Below are 21,193 nucleotides of genomic sequence, written 5' to 3' on the forward strand. Positions count from 1 at the left end.
CTCTTTTCCAACAAGACACTGACATATTGTTCTTGTCTATTTGCTAGTCTTTTCAGCCATCCTAAAACCAAAAGCAAATGAAGAATCCCAAGGGGAGCTCCTTTGAGCTGAAGACAAATCAATATGTCCACTATGGACAGTCTTGTCCTATGTCCTTTTCTTTCTCAACCTTATATCTAATAGAGATAGTGCCATCTGGGTGCTGATAACAGCAAGAAATATGTGTGTGAACATAACCATTCTGCATTAAAAGGGAAAATGGAAGCTTTAAGAATTGTTAAATCTGGATCAAATATCTGTGTTTAAACAATGTGTAAGTCACTGTGTGCTGCTGATTGCCCACCATAAGCTTGCTGATTATTTTTTCATTAGTTTCTGTTCTCCATCTCTTTGCCTTGTTGGAACATGAGCATTAATGTATCTGTTTATATGGCATCAGGCTGCTTTCTGCCATTGGATTTGTATCACCATAAGAAAATTTAAAGGCAAGATTAAAATAAAACTTAAAGGTTACTTTGAAAAATTACTTCTGAAGTTCAGTGAAATTAAGGTATATAGGCAACCCTGACACAGCTTGTCATGTATGAACTTCTGTGTATGAAGAAAAGTGGAGTTTTTTGGATGTAAATAAGTAATGGACGTTTTGGGAAAACTGGACTATAATTACTTTGAAAATCGGCAAACCTGAAAAGATCAATTTAGTATTGTACTTTTTATTGGGACCATTCAACAAATGGAACATTTTAGTCAATGAATAATGAAAAGAGGGGGGTGACTTGGTAGGTTTTTTAAACTCAGGTCGAAATGAGATGGTCACTAAAGGTCTAAGTACTCTTGTTTGTTTTCTTAATAGTACAGAGTTTAACATTATTGAAGACTTGTTGATCATTAATTCTTCTTTACGATGCTGAAGGTGGGCTTGGTTCCACGCTCATGTAAGTCCTTGAAGGCTTCCACTAATTTCAGCAGCCTTCGCTTGCTCTTTGTATCACCAGTATTGCCCATTAACTGGCAAAGTGTCTCTGGGACTGAAGGTACCTCTCAAGGTAAAAAGGGGAAACCCGGTATTTTCAAGATACTAACTTACCTTGCAGAACTTGCCAGACAATTTCTGCACATACATACTTCAATCACTTTCTTAAAATCTATTCATTGCCTTTTGTTTTTTTTGTCATCTTCCTCTCAGGACTCTATTAAGTGGCTTCCCAAGTCTCCTAAACTGTACAGTGGCCATAACTGGAGCTCCCAGGGCTCTCGCTGGGCCTCGTTGAAAGGAAAGGAAAGTATTCATGGTGGTAACCTGTACAAATTCAGCTCTGCTAATGGAAAATGGAGGGAAGGAAGGATCAGTCCTGAGCAAGAAGCAGAGGAACTGGAGGATCCTGATGATGTAGGTAGTCTCCTTGAAGTCAGGAGGCACAAGTCAAGAAACTACAATCTGCTTGCAGTGCTGTGCTACTGAGCACTTTGGGTTAATGGGAGGCTGCACTGCCTGTAGTTTCACGTCCTTGCTTGTGCAGAGGGTACAGAATCATGTTCAATGTTTCATTCCTTTACTTTGCTTGCAATTGAACAGTCCATCCAACCCCCCAAGAGTACAGTGCAACTTGCAGGTTAAGATGAGTAACCTGAGTGACGATGAAATATGTCTTTTATTTTACTCCAACTTATATCCCCAGTTACCCAGACCCCTTCATCTCTTTCAAGTAAGCAGGTTGTTAGCAGTGCTTGAAGCTTGATGTCTCCCAGGAACTGCATGGTAGAAAAAATGAGGTTGCAGTGTTCCTCCATTACATGTTTGGTTTTGGGTAGTGCTTTTCCAGGATGCTGACATCTGGGAAACCCTGGATGCTGTGGTTTCTATAGCCTGTGTCCACCAGGCGTCTGTCACCTGGGCAGCAGCTTGACTGTCTTCGTGGTCATAGCCTGGGAAAAGGAGGTTGTGATTGCTCTCGTTCAGCCTTTCCCTTTCAGGGCATTGCTCACCAGATGTTTGCTGGGAGTTGGAGGAATTGGGGCTCCTGCTCCTCTGCCAGGACCTCCACTCCCTTCCTAGCCCCCAACTGCTGCTGGTATGGCCCCTCCACCACCCCCCATTCCCAGCTCTTGCTCCCAGCCTTTCTCCCTGACACCCATGGCACCCCAGCACTGCTCATGGGTCCAGGTTAGTCAGCCCGGTGCTGTTAAAGAGGAATCTCAAGAGAACAAAGATAATGAGTGTTTTATGTGAGTTAAAGCTAAACAAATTCCCTTTTAATTTTAAGCAAAAACAGGAAGCAATCATGCCTTGTTTGTTCTCACCAGGGTTGGCGATGATTCTTTCCATCCCAACCAAAAAGAGATTGTGGGAAAACCCAGTGGGGTTTCTATACAGAAATGGTAATGTCACTGCTTTTTATTTCTGGTATAAAACTTCCAATCTTAGGAAGGCATTTAGGGGGTTTATTTTCAAAGGTGTTGACCTTTCTTTGCTGTATCATTCTACTGCCAACAGAAGATATAAAGATTATGGTAATATGAAGATCTGATTCAACCTTACCCATCAAATTAAGGAGCAAAAAATCAGCTAAATATAAATAAAGCATCCATAAAATGTGAACAGAATTTGTACATCATGGCTGAATTTAATTTAACCAGTTTGCCACGCGTAACTGATAACTGGAAAATGTCATTGTGTTTTGCAGTCAAACTTTTCTGAAGCTTTAATTGTTTGGTGGATGTGCTTTAATTACGTATTTCTTTTTTCAAGCCCTTGTGGTTTAGCTAAGCATAGGGTGACATTGTCACTTCCTCACTGCATCTCGGAGTAGGTAAAGCTTAGAGCCAGGCTTCAAAGCAGGCTTTGGAATGCCTCACATTTAAGGTTCTACTTATTGTGGGCCCCTAAATCATTAAGTTCGCATGTCTCCACTCACTGCCATTTGCAGCTAAATATAGTCAATCCAATTACTTAAACAAAATTTTCTCTTAGAGATGTAAATGCAAGGTAGGGACCTGCCTTCCCTCTCACACCTGTGCTCCCGAAAATAGAACGTAGACCTTGAGGAACTATGAGAAATGTTTTATTTTCTGTATGGAAAGCCCTTTCCTTTGCCTCATGTGTGCTTCCTTTCCCCGGGACAACAGATTCAGTGCTACTGAGCTGCCGGAGGCTGCCCAGAATAGTCTCATTCTCATGCTCCATCCTTTTTATAGGGCACTGCAGGGTTTAGTTGTGTATGTGTGTGTTATATGTGCTTGTGTGTGCCAGGGGATCTGGAGAGAGGCTGTATGAGTCCCAGTCCTCTCCCTGTTCCCACAATTTCCACCCCCATGTGAGAGAAAACCATGCCCAGAGAAATAGTGGTAAAATAAAGATACTTGGACATTAGCTTTAAAGTTGCAGTTTTGCCTTCAGTGAAACAAATCCTAATGTGATAGAGAGGAACAAATCCACTTTACCACAGGTAGGGTCTGGATATCAGATAGGTATTCTCCTTGCTGTCATTATGTTTACCTTTATTATCTTTAACCCTCAGGAACCTATTTCCAAGTTTTCTGGCAGCCTTTTTGATACCGATGATAGCATGAGAGATCAAAGAAATACCAGAACAGCTCTTCAAGTAAAGCACAAGTCGGCAATGAAGGGGAAGACTCTTCCAGGGACTAACACTAAGGTGCAGCCACCTATCTTGGCGGCGGGCAGCTTCCCTGGCGAGAGCAGCCGGATCCTGGAGGAATCAAGGATGATGGATGTGCTGCAGCCCCCACTGAAGGTATTGGACTGCTGCATGGGCTGGGCTTGCTGATGGGTGGCCTTCGCTTGTCCATGAGGAAGTCCATGTGTCCATGGGGAAGTCTGCTTCTTGTGCAAGGCAGTTTATAAAAAAAAAAAGAAACCTAACACTTTCTTTGTAGCCATTCGATACTGTCTCATTTTATATATCCAGCTTTGGCATTGTAAATTCAAGCCAAGGGTGTGTGCAGGTGGGCACTCAGCTGAGTCTTCACTTAATCCATGGTTTAGGAGCAGTGGCATGGCCTTACCCTCAGGGCATGAGACAGCCTCCGTCCCTTGAAAAGTGAAAACTTATCAGCAAGGACTGCAAGATTTGGGCTGAAGTTTATGGAGAAAGCTCTACTCTGAACTCGGTGGATATATCCGGTCTTGGCGTGCTCTGGAGCACATGAGGAGGAAACATGCTTTATGGGTTGGCTCCCAGGGGTGGCCCAGTACAGATCACACCTCTGCTGACCACCCGTGGGGCGGGAAATGCAGAATTGCGCTGCATCCCCAGGGTCATGGGATGCAGCGCCAGGAAAGGCAGCTCACCTGGTGTGACACCGTGCTGGGACCTGTCACCAAAGCACTGCTGGTGATGATGGGCTTGTGAAGTCTTGAGCGTGCGGCTAATGCAACATTTGGCAGGGTGGTTTTCATTTGACAGATAGGGTATTTTCATACCTTTTTAGGAATTAGGAATTTCAGATGAGTATGTTATACGTGCAAGAGTAGCTGCATACAATTGTTAAATTCTGAAACACAGCTGAGTTGAAATATTCTTAATTATAAAATATAACAAGTTACTCAATTCTGATTTGTCTTAGTGATATGAAGCAAATCAGTGAAAATAAGAGCATTTTGCTAATGTGATAAGATGAAATGCAATTTGCATTCAGATTCCACTACAGTATAGCAAGGTGTTCTGTAAATTCAATGTGATTGTTTTTTTAGCAATTAGCAAATTATTACTTACTACCAAGCATATTATATACTAAAGAAAAAAACCCCAAAAAACAAAAACCAACAACAGGGAGGAGTAGTTCTTAAATGTAAGCTGTCTTTGGAACTTGAAACTAATTTTATTTGGCCTTTGTTGTGAATTCTGTAAATTCAAAATGTTATCTGAGATTTTGTACTGAATTCTTACTGATACCAGCAGGAGGAGAATAGACTAGATAGATTACAATTCATGCTGCTTTTTTAAAAGCTTCCTGATATTTTTACTTTTAAGTCAATGCTTAGAGTACTGTCAAATCTTTTGATGGAGTTAACACATACATACAGAAAGCCTGTTTAAAGAAAATTACTGTAATAGTGCTCAAATTCAGTTATCTGTTCTCAAAACAGAGTAAGCAAATCAGACTGTAGCTGAGGTTCCAAAGCAAAGGTTTTCCATGAACTTACCAAAAATATTTACTTTTCACTCCTCCTGTGTACTGGCATTGTTGCCATCGTGAATGCTCAGTAAATTGGTGGGTTTTATGAAACAACTGATTTGGTCAGCAGCCTTATAAACAGCCTTATATGGTTTTGGCATGACTCTAAAACCTGGAGAAGTAATGCATTCTTGGTGTTATTGAAGAGTAGAGACTGGTCTTGCATGTGCCAGTGTTTAAGCATAGCACTATTTTAGTCTGGGCTGAGCTCAAGAGGGGCAAAGCTGCTGGTGTTCAGAGTGGGAGGTAGATTTTCATTGGTCATGTAATTAATAGGCAATGTTTTTGATTAATCAGGCCACTTATCCATTATAATTCTTTTCCAGATAACCATTACTGTGTGCAGTCAAATGGGGAGTCTTGGTATTAGCATTGCTGGTGGAAAGGGCTCATCTCCATGTAAAGACAATGATGAGGTGCATTTCATTACTCAAAATTTATCTAGTAATCATTAGAAAGAAACTGATGAGCAGTTCTTTGAAGCTGTTGTGTTTTGTTGTTTTCTTTCTGAGGTTGTCCTCAATGTAACATCACTGTCTTCATAATAAAACTAACAAGGATAAACATGGTAACTTATTTCCCAAAGTAGAAGCTGACAGTAGATGGGGAAGCTTCTGGAGGGATAATTTTGGAGAGAAAACCTGATGTAAACCAATGATTTTCCAAAGACAACCTGATAGCTGAAACACTTTTGGCTAGTTTCCAAGTTCTACCTTACTTTGGGGTCACTCCCTTGGCAATCCACATGCCTCTCCCATCCCATTTGCTCATTCCCAGGAGCAAACTTGATTTGAGAGAAGTGTTTCTCACATCTTCTCACTTAATTATCATTTAAATAAATCTTTGTTTCCCAGTCTGTCCCCCATGGCACAGTTTAAACAATTAATGACTTCTGTTCATTGTTGTATGTGTCAGCCATGGAGGCTTTTTTATTTTTTCTTGCTAATGTGCTAAGACATTTAGTTTTTATTTTAATAGAGGCGGCAGAACAACAAGTCTTGAAAATTAATTACTTCCCATTTGCTTTTTTCATCTAAGAACAATGAAAGAAACCTTGTCAGGTCTGAAACCTGTCTTTTGTATTACCAGGGGATCATGACTGCACGGCTGCCGAAATATGGTCCAGCAGACCTGGCTGGGATACAAGCAGGAGACAGAGTGGCAGAGGTAAATGGGTTGTGTTCTTTTGTTGTTATCTTTAATCACTCAAGAGTTGGGAAATTTGAGATCTAGATCTAAGCTTGCCTTAGCTTTTTAGTTACTTCCCAGACTACATTATAAAGAAATGATAATAACATTAAATTGTAGCATTCCTTCTGTTATATTCTTGTTTTCAGATCTTTCTGTTCAAAGTGCTTAACAAAATATTACTCACTTAAATGGTTGATTCATAAAGGAGAATAATGGTCTTGGTAAGTAGTTATGATAGCACAACTGCAGTTGTACTTGGTTCAAGAAGCTTTCTTATGACATTGTATTAGATTTACTAGATGAGTTTATTGCAGTTGTTACAAGTAAATATAGACTAGATGAGCTTGTTTCTCCAAGGTAATTTTTAGTTGGGAGAGAACAGCTCAAAGTAACTCCCCTGATGGAGGCTTAGAGTGCCAAGGCATAAATGTGTGTCTAGGGCTGCTCCATCTCAATCCTCGTTTTTCCTAGCAGAAGCCACTCTCTTGATCTTCAAGAGGTTCCCAAGAGCAGTGATGATCACGTACGGTTTTGTGATATATATTTTTGACCTACTGTTTGGTTTCCACCTGCTGAAAAAGGTAGAGTGGGAGGAGAGCCTCTACAAAATTACTTTGAGATGAAACTGGTCCATAGTTTTTTTCAACTCTTGTTTTTTTTAAACTGTCATTTATACTTGCTTAAATTAATAGTTTTTACTCTAGCATACTCCTTGTTGAATTAAGGTAGGATAGAGCAAGCAATATTGTATGTCTATTAAATTGCTAGGAATAAGGATACAACCTGTATCGGACAAAGACAAATTAATGATTAATTGATCTACTGATTCTGTAAAACTATGCTATAGACTTATTAATAGAGGATTGTGTTCCACAATACACATATGAATGTTAGTTTAACATCTTTTTAAAAGGTTAATTATGGATAAAATTCTGTATTATTTTATCTTTTTTATTTTATGAAAGGATTATCCTTATCTAATTTTTGTATTTTAACATGTGTGAGAGAATTTTAAATAATTCTTTACGTATTTCACATTATTAGATCATCAGGGAAAAGAAACCAGGATTTTTGAGCAGAGTTTCTGGTAAAGTCAGTATCTTAAAAATCAACCACTTAGCTCAGTTTCCTCCGTGAGGCTATAATTCATTCTTATTTTTGGGGCTATTTGAAATATACTAGCTACTAATGTCTGTTCATTTAATGAATAGTGAAACCAGTAAAAAAGAGAAGAAATTTGTGTTCCATACTGTTCTGTCCTGGTGTTGTTATCCTACAAATAGTTATGATTTCTCTGTCTCCCACAAGATGGCAGAATCATTCATCTGTTTAAAGAATGTGGAAAAAAAATCTCTTGCTTTTTGTATGTGTGGGAGATGAGAAGGAATTAATGCATTCATCTGTGCTATAGGAGTCCTAATGTTTTGACCACAGTACTAACCTGTGTACAAATAACCAGCATTTTTCTCTTAATACTGTGTATTACAACTTCTTATTCTTGAACTGACTGTTTCAGCAGTTCAAATACACAGTATGTTCATCAAAAATGGGGAACAGGAAGAATTGCAATTTTATTTGCTTTTGCAACCATATATAATGATAGGGCCAGGCATTTGTATACTAACTTGAGAGGGAGGGAATTGATCTTCTTAAACAGCGTTCAGAATAAAAATATGTGTTTCTGCTGCTTTGTTTTTAAAGGTATCCCTCGTTTCAGAACCCAGTGCCCTTGATGCTGGTCCTGCTGAAGTTTCATCCAAGGGCAGCCCCTTCCCGACAGTAAACCACATAATAAAAGTAAGTAAGATGGCCCCAGTGAGTCACGAATCATTCTTAGCTAACATGTTGTCTGTCATTAATGCTAGTAAAGATGGTAAAGACTGGCACAGAATTTGTGAGTGGCTGCACAAGAGGAGAACATGTACCAAAGATCAGTGACCCCACCATGCGTTTACTTGACTGTCGCTGCAGCTGGGACGTGGCTCCTGGATAAGCACCAGTACAGCAGACCAGAGCTTTTGAAGCACTGTGGTTTGGGGGCTGTAAGAGTGGTGTCCATTCCCTCCAGCTTAAGTGTTTACTCTGTTGTCTAGACTCTTTCCCTAGCTAATGGAAGGAGCAGCATCTCCAGCGTGCCTCTTTTAGGAGGAAGAGGTTGAGCTGCTACCTAGAAGTGACCATTTTTGTCTTTTGATTCAAAGGGGAACTTGAGTGACAGGCTAAGACTGCACGCCCATATTTTAGGTGGCTGATGTCAGACGACACACATCACAAAAGGAAATGGCCAAGCCTGCAGGGTGGCTTTTAGAAATCTGATCCACTTCTGTGAACTTTTCTAAAAAATTCAACCCTCTGAAGACCTCCCCCAATCATGGCCATCTGCCTGCACACTTGAGGTTATGACTTTACTAGGAAGATACAATAAGATCAAGGTATCTGAATGATTAAGGTTAAAAAGCATCCTACTCATATTAATCCTGAAATACCAGGAAACAACAACTGTTTCTCCTACAGCAAATGCCAAAGGAATGCTTTGTTTGATTCCTCTTCTTCCAGCCTTTTCCAGCCTATCCTCTTTCAAGAATACTATTCACAACCCAGCTAATGGCAAAAAATGAAAGTTCATCTATTACATAAAAGACTGTAATCAAAGGCCACATTCAGTTTTTATTAACCATTCACGTTTTTAAAAATAATGTGATTTGTTAGTTGACTGAAAAATAAGCAAATAGACCATGCAAATCTGGTTTCCTCTGATTTCCTATGTGGATTACTATTTATGAAGGCCTGAGCTGCAGCTTTTGTCTATGAGATGGACTAACAAAGGTTTTCTCTTATGTTCAGTTGCTTAAATAAATTTATTTTGAGGCCTCTCATCTCCAACATCATCTTGTGAAACATGTAGACCAGTTTTATTTTCCAGTTGAAAACACTTCCATAATTTTTATTTTTTCCAGCTCTACTTGATAGCTGTTTCTTACAGTCTTAACTCACATTGCAGGAAGCATGAGGCTTCCTGTTAGAGGAACCACTGTTGAAAGGGTTGATTCACACATTGCTAGTGGCCTGGATCTGTTGCAGTAGTATCTGACTTCTAGTGTTTTCAGCCAAAAAGAGGAAATGACCGTGTTTTATATTATATGCCTCTTGGAAAATAATGCCTCCCTTTAAAGTTCTTAAGCTGCAAGGGGAGGAGGAGGCACGTTAGACCAAGCTACTTACCTTAGAGCATGATGCACAGAGGGAGTCAACTGGCTGAATATGTTCCAAGTGTCAAAAGTAGTTAGTGTGCAAGTTCTTTCATGGAGGAACATTTGTATTTCTGGTTTTGTTTCTTTTTTAAATCAAAATCTTTGTGCTGTAGCAAACTGTGTATGTTATTGCCTTTAACTTAGAGCAGCATTCGTCAGTCTTAGGGTTTATGGGCTTTTGAGGAGTATTCTGCTGACTCAGGAACCGGTCAGTATCTCATCTGCTCTTGCTCAGGGTTTACTCTGGTGAAGTTCCTCTTATTCCTCAGTAACTGTCTTACCTGAAAAATGTTTACACCCTGGCTTCTTATAGAGGACATGCTTTGCATGTTCAGATAAGCAGATGGCAGTAGGACCTTAATGTAGAATCTTCTTTGCTAGGAATCTAGGAAGGTTTGTTCCTTCATATTTCTGACTAGGTTTCAAGAGAAGATGGGTGCTTCTGTATCAAGGGAGGGAAGGAGAGAAGCATGGTGGCAAAGAATCCAAAGACTCCTATTATTCTTCCTGCAAAGGCTGAATTATATGCTAGATGATGCCCATCTTCCTTCTGCTTCTCTTCCATGTCATCGCTGCTTCCTGCCCTCCAGCAGAGACTCGCTTTTCATTTTTACTTAATTTTACTGAATTTTAATAAACTTACTCTTCATATATGCTATTAGTGACAATATTTGTCTCTTACTTGCTAACCATAGCCCTCTAGCCATCTCTTGCCATCACCCATCCTGTCTCTGAGCCTGGTGCTCTGACATTACAAAGGGCGATGCTGCTGCCAGATTCAGGTATGCTTTCTGTTCTTCATGGGCCTGGTTGCTCTAACTTCTTCTAAAAGGTTCATTTGAATTGTTAACTCATCCAGCCAAACTCAATTTCAAGCCCTTTGTGCCAGCTTTAAGATTTCATGACAGTGTGAATGACCAGTAATTAATTGGACAAACGAAGAAAAGTTCTTTCACTCTGAGTCAGTGTTTTGCGAAGGGAAAATGAGAATTGCCTGTGGTTTTGATTATGATTATTTTATTGAAATGTAGAGGCCCCAGAACTTTAATTATGAGATACTTTTTTACATACTATTTTTTATAGACTTGTCTCAGTTATGTTAGTCACACCTCAAAAATATGGAATCTGTTTATTTGACTTTTTTATTTTGATATATACATATTAAACAATATTTTAATTGAACTGAAACCAAGTCTTTGGATTTTAAAATGGTAATCTTAAAGAAGTCTGTGTAAAGATGTGCATCAAAATATAACAGATTAGAACCACAACTGATACAGCTATGTACATGCAGACTGTGTGTAAAATATTGCATGTCTAACTACAGGGAGAAAAAAAAAAAAACAGGGATACAAACATTGCCAATAGTGCCCCATGCTGACTTTAACAGAAGGAACTTTAACTTAGAATCTGGAGTCTTTATTTCCAGTTCTCTATATTTCTGTCTTCTGCCCTCTGCTCCTTATTTTCTAGTCATCCTCTCAGACATAGAACCAACTCTGCACAATCTTTCTCCATCAAAAATATTTTCATTCAAGCTCAGACTGAAACTCCCAGTGGATTTTGTCTGACTGAATGGAGAGTGTTGACAGGTTTCAGCATCTTCTATCACCTCATTATGTGCATCACTACGTGATCTTCTTTGATCCATTTTTGGAGCTATCAACATCATAAGGATATTAAATACTTTGTAATTAAAATAAAATCTCTTAAAAATTTTAATCTAGTTCTTCACTTTAATTCTTACCATTTTATTTTCTTTAATTGTATGCCTTTGCCCTGGGAATTTCCTCAATTCAATTTTTTCACCAGGTGTACAAGTGTACTTATATTGAAGATTTTCAAGGAAGTTTAAAGTAAGAGTTATCAATTAAAAGTGATTGTGTAAAAGAAACTTACAGTACTGGAAAAACCTGAATAACTTCTTCAAGCTGATCGAATGTTTTGGTTGCTCTGTTAAAAATGCAAAGATATCAGATGTTCCTAAATATGGTGAGAAAGCAGACAGCTTCAGTGTACTAGAACCTGTGATGTACATGGAAGTGAAATGCTCCTGTGCCCGCAGAAAGTGAATAAACATATATACTGTGCTCCCACAATACATAGGTTGCTGGTTTTCTGCCTTTCTCCTACATTGTTTAGATGCAAGTCATGAGAAACCTTACATGGATGAGAATCACAGGAGACCTATCTTAATTTCCAGCTGATACAGACTTTTCAGGAAAAACTCTTGATGTACTTTATACCAGTTAAAAATCTTATCAAACCCTTTATTTATTCATCTGAGCAGGTTAGTTCTAGCCATGTCAGAAAATTGTAATCATACGACTTAAGCATAGTAAAACTTTCTTGTTTCTTTAGTCATGGTCTTACTTCTTTCAATTTTAAAAGCAAAACCAGTAGAACACTCAGGTCAGAGAAGCACTATAAAAGAAGATAACTAAAGTGGGATTCAAAATGTCACTGTCATTATCAAAGACAGATTTCTTCTGAAACTCGTTTCAAACAGTAAAGACCTTGCTCACAGACAGTGTTTGCTTGACCTGTTCCCATAACACCATATGACCTAATATTTCAGTCTTCAAGTTTTTTTTGTGAAGGACTCTTAATCTTGTCAGGTAAGGGTGTTGGTATTTTTGTATTATTATTTTTTTATTCTGACAAGGTATGATAGTTTTAGATGTCAGGAGTCTGACTTCTCACTGCCTTGCATCTTGTGCAGGTTTATACACACTTGTGAAGAAGCTCATGCGCAACCTTGCTGGCTTAGCTAACCCTGTGCTGATCGTGTGAGCTTCAGCGGAGTGTAAGCACCCATCTGCCATGTGATCTTCTCCATTTCATCTGCTAGTTTGATGCCACTTTTATCTAAGTAACTCAGTATTTCTGAGTTAGGATGAAAGATGAAAGGTGTGTGGTATAGGCACTATATTTACCTCCATAGTGTAGTGGTTAGGAAATTTATTTTTTGAGTTTGGGATTAAGTTCCTGCTCAAACAAATTCTTCTGCTTGCACAGTGTATCTTTTTTTCTCTCTTTCTTTTAAGTAGTTTTGTCACAGGACTCGGTCAGAATTGTCTCACTTAAAACTTTAAATTCTTGGATTTTGCAGAGCTTGTAATTAAAAATGCTAAATAGGAAAAACCTTAAAAAAAAAAAAAGTCATTAACTGATTTTTTCAAGATACCATATTCAAATACCACAAAGTTAAAGCAGAAAAATCTACAAAGTAGACTCATCATATGGTTGACAATATAAGCACTGCAGTCAATATAAGCAAAAATACATCCAAGACACAAGTAGACTCAAGCAAGGCACCTGGAACCATGCAGCAGGACATATTTGAGAATAAAAGAGGATAAATGTTTGAACAACCACACAAATGATCAGCAACATCTTCCCTTGTGAAGGGTGTCCTCATGGACTCTGGGAATTCATTAGGGAAGGAGGCTGTACTGAATTCCTGCAGGCATTCAGATATGACCATTGGCTTTCATGGGGGTGATGAGCTTTCTTCAGAATCAGAGGGTTGGTAACTTGGGCTGTGGGTAGCACAGCTTATGCGGGCCGTACCTTTTAAGTGTCCAAATGTGATCAAAGCAATGCATCTTCTTCATTGTTTTTATAGCATGAGACCATAAATGATGACACAGAAAGCACTTAAATGAAAATCTGTGTATCATGTTCCAGTGTCAGGGAAGTCACTACCCAGTGGTGCATTCGAAGATTAAAGAAATGGAGCAAGGACAATTTTCATAAGCAGTTTGACTCATGTAAAAGCCTTTTGTGTCTGATGGCATTGCAGATATGACAGAATAGACATTGATTTTTCATTTTTGTCTGCTACAAAATGTGATGGTGAGTTTGACTGAACTCCTTCTTCCTTGCCCTTGTGCATTGCCCATGGGAGGCATTGAACTGCTGGACAGGAAGAACAGAAAGGAGCTTCACTCTAAATGTGTCATGTTGAAATGTTGTATCTACTACACACTGGGAAACAGATAAAACATTCAAGGTATTCTCTTGCTGTTCCAACAAGAACTGGAGAAAATAACCAGTTTTAAACCTGGCCTCTGAAATATATCAATTTCTAGAAAATTCCCCCAGAGGAAATTTTAGGGAGAAGCACCTGCAGCGGCACTTGTCTGGTGCATCAAACCTCCAGGAAATCATGCTGAGCTGAATTAGGTTTTGGAGCACATCACCAGTCACAGTGTGGGAAGAGCAATGAGCTCAGGGAATAGGGATGGGCTGGTGGGGTGGCCCCTGCTCAGGGCCCTCACTGGGCTGCTGCATGCAAAATCGAGGCAGCACATTCAAAAACACAGTGCCAAAGCTCAGGCGCAAGTCTTTGGCAGTGCTTGAGAGCCATGTGGCTGCTCCAAGTGTAAGGATAAACTGAATTATGTGCTGCCCTCTCCCAACCCTGAGCAGCAATAGGTGCTGTCATGAGCCAGCCGCTCCCAGAGCACAGCAGCGCAGGCCACCCTGCTTTCCTTTTGCAGAGGTCTTCTGGTGTCTGACCATAACTTATCTTCCTCAAGGTGCGGGAGAGGATTATACCTCTCTCTCCACCTGACTTCACAATTTCTGCAGCTTGGCCACAGGCCTCAAAAGCAGTGAAATAGCACTGTAATGTGCTGGGGAAAGGGATGCAGCCAGGGATTTCCGAGACCAGGAGTGTTGATGGTGGACCATAAAACACATGCTGGTTAAAATGTTCCTAATAACATGCTATGAAAGAGAAGCTGTGTTGAATGCCTAGACAGGGTTTGCAAATTCATACGGTTTCATACATGTGGCTGTGCATAGGTGGTTTTTGTCGTGCCTCCCTTGCCTCCTGCCCCATCTGCCTTCCCTGCTGCATGCTGGCTGCCCTGCCCCCTTCTGCCTGGCAGAGAGATTGCTTGTGGGTAATAAATTCACAAGGAATTAATTAAATCTCTTTCTCCTTCTTTACCTTCCATTTCCTGTATGTTTTCTCTTGGGAAGAAGGTTGCTTTTATCTGTTGTCTCTGTCTTTGGGAGTGAAACATCACATCTCTTCCGTTAAAAAAGCCACCAGATGCCAGTTTGGTCTGAACTGTACAGCAGTTGATCAGCCCATGCTCTGCTGTTCTTGTTGGATCCATTTTGGCATCTTCTTTTTAAAACTATTACTTAAAAATCCAGCTGTGTAACATTTTTTAGGCATGACTAAATGCCCTCCTTCACTTTGAATTTGATTTAGAGAGTTTCTTCTATGAACACAGTCATGATCAAATGCAGCCTTTTGCATCTAGCAAAGGCATGTTTTCATTGCTTAGAGAGAAGTCTGAATTTCCTGTTGTTCAAGTCTAAAATTCTACTACCATCACCAGTGATGACAAAAAAAGGTAAAATTAAGTATGAAATCATAACATTCATGAGGTTTACACAAAACCCTGTAAATGCTCTCAGCTGGGTAGATTGTTTTATTTTCCCCTATTTCCACCAGCTGAAGGGCACCAGCCTTAGCACTGGTGTCAGTGAAGATCACCTGTTAAGTCAAATTTCAAAAATATGTACTATTTAGATATATGGAGTTGAACTAGGCAGGCTTCCCTATTAGAGGTATTTTCTAGCTGGGGAATATTTTCTTTAGAAAGTGTTCTGTTTGAATTAGGGTTAAAAGTATGACTGGTTTTCTTCCAAAAAGCCAGTCAAAATCCTTTTCCCCTGCCCCTGTTCTTTCAAAATTGGGCTTTTCATGTGTCATATCACTTTCTGATTTGTAGCCTCTCTCCCTGGCAGCTGGCCTTGCTCTCAGCCATGCTTTGCCCTGTTGCTGATGGTTACGCCTTTCATGTGAAGCTTGGGCTTTAACTGTGACTATTGCCTTGAGAGCTTTCTTCTTCCGTTAAGATTTGAGTATGGGCCTGTGGGGGGGTGATCAGGGGAAGGGGAAGGCTTTTAAAAGAGAAAAAAGTTGTTGGGGTTTGTTCTGTTTGGTTTTGGTTTTTAAAAGGTTATAAAAAGACATAATGAACTGTCCTTTATGGACTGTTCTGCAAACTTTTGGACAAACATTTTTATTAGAAGTGGAAAAGGAAAGCATATGTGCACAACAGGAAATTAAAAATTATTGGATGTTAACTGGTTGGCAAGACATTTATCATGCTTTAAGAAGATACTTTCACCTGAAGCATCATACCTAGTTGTGGGTTTTTTCCTATCCTGTTTCAATACGACAGAATGTTTGCAGCCAACACCACAGCTGAATTGCCCCAGGTTATTTAGATGGGTTTGTTTTACTGTTTCTTGCAGTGTAGTTGGACTCCAACTTTCAGTGGAGGGTGGTAATTCCATTAAATGAGAGTGTCTGAAATAATTTGATTTCTAGCTATGCCTGATTTAAACAAAATGAAAATTTTTAGTGAATCTTTATAGTGTCCAAAGTCTTAGTGTTTATGCTGAAAAAGTGTAAGAAAGATGCAAACAAGGTAGTGAAAGAAATTCACTATGTGAACACATTGGTTTTGGTACAGGACATGTCCTTTGTGAATTTTACTTTTATGCACTGAAAATATAATTTCAGGGGAATAAACAAAAATAGTAACCTGTTTCAAATGATTAATCATACATTTTTCTGAAAAAGCATTCTACATATTTTGATGGTTTGAGATTAACTGGTACTTCAGGTATTATTTTAATAATGAGTGCATGATGATGGAAAGTGAGTAGGAGGACTTTGCGATTTCAACAGAAATCTTTAAAACAAGTTCAGGCACTATTCAGTAAAAATTAGTGGAGTAAAACAATGGAACAACACAGGATCCTGGATAATCTGTCCTCCTACACCAGGATCAATTTATTCTGAAGAGTTACTAGTAGAAGATGGAAATTCTACACCTTTCTGCATGCCTTAGGCAAGTGACTCTTTTAAGCCTCAGCTGCCTATGCTGGAAGGATTTTCCTTGTTTCCATCCTAAATGTCTCTGTCTTGCCCTGTCTGTCATGGGCAGTGGAAATAGTTTGCTTCCTCTTTGCTGTGACTTTTTTTTGCACGTTCTGTCTTCCCTCAGTCGTGATGCACCAGGAAATGTACATCCAAATATGAATATTAAAGAAAAGCTCCAAAAGCAAAGCTTGCCTATTTAGTAGGGTGAAACTGCAGTCAATGAAGATAAGCATGAAAATCTGAAAGCAAGGGTAAAATCCCCCTGGGATTCTGGGAAGAGAAGCACTGGGTTTAAGAAAAGGATTGAACACAAGATAATGCAAGTTTAGAGTTGTTGAGTTTTGTTACTTTTTAAAAAACAAAACTGAAAGAGGAAAGGAAGCTGATAAAGCTTAGATTGTGATTTTCCTGGAGGCAGGGTGAATGTGAAGGCAGTGACAGAAAGAGTGCTGGGTTCCTAGGGGATAGTTCAGTGAAGATGGAAATGCCACTGTGGTTAGAGCTATGATGAGTGTTTCTTGCATCCATTTTGTGCTGTTTTTTGTTTTGTTTTGTTGTTGTTTTTTTTTTTTTTTTTTCTGGAGATTAACTGGTAACTTTTAATGATAGGAGAGAGAAACTAGAGGCCTGAGTCTCTTTTCACTGAATTAGATCGTGTACAAATGCATATTCTATTACTTAATTGGATTTGCTCTCAATTTGCAGTTGTGTAGGTGACAGAATCCACAACCAAGAGTTGTTTTGCCATTGATACCTGCGATTCATCTGTGAGGAAATTGGGGGTCCTCCACATCCCATTGGGAGCAGAGCAGGACAACTGGCCGCAGTGGTGGGTTTGGGGACAGCAGTGGTATGGATTTGCATGGGGTTTGAGAGGGAGAGTGGTCAGGGCCGTGTGCAGACAGCAGAGGGACAGGACACGGCTGCAGTTGGACCAGAATATTTGGTTTGTTAGAGAAACTCAGCAGTATGTCTCTGAATCAGCATGAGTGGGTGTACATGCAAGCTTTCATCTGCCTGGAGAGGATACGGAGGGACTGCTGTAGATCAGAGCTGAGCCCGCTCTCCTCTTGGGAGCGCAGGTTTCCAGCTTTGCAGCACTTCTGGGATGAGATGCTGTTCAGCCTCCACTGTAGGAAGTTGGTCAGTCATTTGGTGCCGGTTCCTCTTTATCTGCAGCAGCATGAAAGACTGGATGAAAGACTTCCCTCAACAACATTTATTTCCCAGAAGTGGTTGATACAGTTACTGTACAAATGTTGGACAAGCATGAACTGGTGGGCAGGTGGTCATCTAATGGGGAATCTAACCAGGGGCATTGGTAGGAGAGTCGTGCTGCCGGCGGGGAGGGGATGTCCTCCAGAGGCTCTGCTGCATCTCAGGTGCGAGAGGTGTGCAGGCTTTCAGACCATGGGCGTAGGAGAGAGTGTGTCATTAAGGAAATGAGATGAGTTTTTCAGAAAGTTGTGAGAGCCTAACTACAGCTTGCAATGTATTGAACATTGGGAGAAATGTGAAAGAGTATTTGTGTCAGAACTGAGCATCCTATGGGATTTGTTCCTCTAGCAATATTGTTACAATTTCAGATTTATGTTCTTTCAGATGTAGATAATTAATTAAAAAGTTTAAAAATGAAGGACTGGTCTTGGGGAAAAGTGCATGTCTCTTTTTTGACTGGCACCATATGCAAAGAAGGGTCTTCCCCAGGCTTTGAACAGACAGATCAATGAAATGCAAAGCCTGGTCCTGGAGATTTCTGCAGGGGCATAGACCTCTGCACTAGTTTTTGAGGTGGTGGGATTTCAATGTATGACCCAGTATACCACCTGTACTATAGGATGTGCATTTGCTGTATCACAAAGCAGCTGGCTGCTGGCTATTGTTAAGAAAGAAACATCTTTCAGCAATGGATAGAGCCAAGAGAAACATCCAGTGCATAGAAAGCTTATAAATGCTGTCAGGTATGAATGACAGAAGCAAATCTTCCCAGAAGTTGTTAGCTTGGCCAGTAAGTCCTGGATGATGACCTCTATACAGGTCTTTAAAGCTTCCAGAAATGTATCCTTAGTCTAAACAAAAGGGGGGGGGGAAGGAGATAGAATTGGGCATTTAATACACCAGTGACTATAACTAAATTTATGTGTGGTTTTAAAATTAGTTTACAGTTATCATGGGTGAGATTCAACTCCGGACTGACACCTACATTTTGGTATCTAAGTGTGCTGTGCCTGCCTGCAAGCTAGGGGGGTGCCAGACCCGCAAGAGTCAGTGGAGTCAGAGCTAATGCAGTTGATGGAGCCTGGGGAATAACTCATTTTACTTAAATGAAGAAACCTACTGGCTGGCTAGCTGAACAGCCACGAAGCACCTATGGGCTTGTGTCATTTCTTAAGTCAAATAATGTACAGCAATGAAATAATATCTAAACAATTGAATTGTGTCAACATTAAACATTCTTATAAGGTGTGAAGAAATGCAACAAAGTAGCTGATAAATAAGAAATACTACCTTTCTTGAAAATTTTCAGACTACTGGTAAGATGGACATTTTATTTATTACACATTGTTATATTACCTGCTCATTAGATATATCGTCTTACTGTTATATCTGTTTTCATTACGTTAAACTTTTTTTGGAAATTAGTAAAAAGTAGGATGACTTTGTGCATCGGAGTTAAATTTGTAATAATGCATTCATTGATACAACCATTACTGATACATTATTTGGCTATACATAAAGAACCTGACATCCTTCTCTTTTCTCAGTTACAGCATTTAAATTAATTTTGAAATGTTACAATATAGTTCTCAAAGAACACAAAATTCTTGGCCAAAAAATTGGTATGAATCAAATCCATGTATGCATATTTATTAACTAACAAAGTTACACACTGATATTTTGTCTTAATGTTTCCCTTAAATATATTTTGTCAGCAAAAAAGCCAAAATATGCAAATTTTCAAGATCAGTAATTTATATGCTGTATGGTCCTTAATTAATCCTTTATTGCTTTCAGGTGCATGAATTTAATGAGTAATGGAGTTAAATAAAAGTAGATGTATATTCTTCAACTTGTCTTTGTTTTTTTAAAGATATTTTAATCTTTTTTTTCTTTTTTCCTATGGAATTTTAAAAAAAAAAAAATAGCTAATGAGAGGAAAAGGCAATTTATTTCAATTTTGCTTTAATTATCAATGCAATCTTTGGCATAGAACAGCTCACCTGTCAGGAAGCCCTGCGGCATTACATCTCTCGCATGTTTTTCTCATCATCTGCTTCCCCTGTCCCTATAAAATATCCCCTTTAAACACTTCCCTGCTCTTGATCTGACTCTTTTCTCTGAAATCTTTCACATTTTGCTGAAGATACCTCGGATAATCCTCACACGCCCTTCCACTTCCGATGAAGATACTGATCAGTTGCCCCCCGACCCAGATGACTTTGAACCCGAGGAGCCTGACAGCGCAGAAGGCCATGTCTATTCGGACTGTCTGAACAGTGCTTTTTATCCTCCCTAATAAAGTACTTTTCTGGAAAGAGTTCACGGGTGGTTTTCTTTCCCATTGTTCGATTACTTTTAATGTATAGTACTTGAACCGCTATGCCTTATTTGTAGGAAAAACCATTACACGGAGAATGGATTTGAGCTGGGGGAGAAGAACCTGTGTTTGTATTGCTTTGCCTTGAACTTTCCTTTGGCCAGAACTTGTGCACTTGTAACAAAATGTGCTGGGTGAGGTTATGTGAATGTCACTGTGTGCTTCAATAGCCACTTGTCAGGGTGTCCTATAGCACCTAAATGCAATGCTGAAAAGAGCAGCTGATTTTTATTCAGAACTTTACCCATTTGGAAACACACTGAAAACAATTGTATAGTTAGGGTTTTTTTTAAAATCTTGAGTCTATGTTTTGTCTATATAGCTCACCCTTCTGTCTACCCCCAGGTTCCTTTGAATTGTACCTTTTAATGTTGTTTTCTATGAGAATAAAAAATCCTTTCTGTCTTTTAAATAGTGTTGTTTTTTTTCCAAATGTTATTTCCATTGGAATTCTGTATCTCATTCTAGCGTAAGAAAGAATAGTTTCTTCAGGCTTATCAGTAATGCAAACATATATCAGATTTGAACAGGACCTGTAAGTTACGTTTTATTAGACCTAAATGCAGGAGGCATCTTATGCAACTATCCACCTGAGAGTGAACTGAGAAGCGATTTCTTATGCTTGAGGAACTGTCTGAGACTCTTTTACTTCTTCTCCTGACTTGCATATAAACAGAACACCTTAAATATGCCTTACTGCGATATGCCAGTGTTTCATATAGATATATATATGTGTGTCTATATATATATATGCACATATACGAGGTAAGCATTTAAGACCAAATGTTATTGTACAACAGTGTTCAATCCTTTAATCCTCTTCACTGCTTTTCAGGTTTCTAATGCATTTTGAGGTGCTTAAGAATAACCTTTTGGGATTGATCTTTATTTGGGATTCCACAGTGCTGCCTTAACTCAGAGGTGGGGTCTGGCCCTGCTAGACTGGGGTGTCATGACTTTTTTTTTCATGTGCGTAACATTTAGCACATGATGGTTTTTGAAATGTGTGTACAGGTTTTTCTCCTGTAAATATAA

The 21,193-nt window shown here is 39.3% G+C and overlaps 1 protein-coding gene across 1 annotated transcript; it reads left to right on the forward strand.

Annotated features, from left to right (window-relative positions):
• Positions 1 to 580: 580 nt before the first annotated feature.
• LOC141941740 (uncharacterized) lies at positions 581 to 20,569 on the forward strand. The gene is made up of 6 exons (XM_074864714.1): positions 581 to 1,390; positions 3,519 to 3,755; positions 5,526 to 5,615; positions 6,289 to 6,366; positions 8,092 to 8,187; positions 19,925 to 20,569. The coding sequence occupies exons 1-6, from the start codon at positions 905 to 907 to the stop codon at positions 20,075 to 20,077; spliced, it is 1,140 nt and encodes a 379-aa protein (XP_074720815.1). The 5' UTR covers positions 581 to 904; the 3' UTR covers positions 20,078 to 20,569.
• Positions 20,570 to 21,193: the final 624 nt, after the last annotated feature.

This window comes from Strix uralensis, chromosome 3, assembly GCF_047716275.1.
Source record: "Strix uralensis isolate ZFMK-TIS-50842 chromosome 3, bStrUra1, whole genome shotgun sequence".
NCBI classification, from domain to species: Eukaryota; Metazoa; Chordata; class Aves; order Strigiformes; family Strigidae; genus Strix; species Strix uralensis.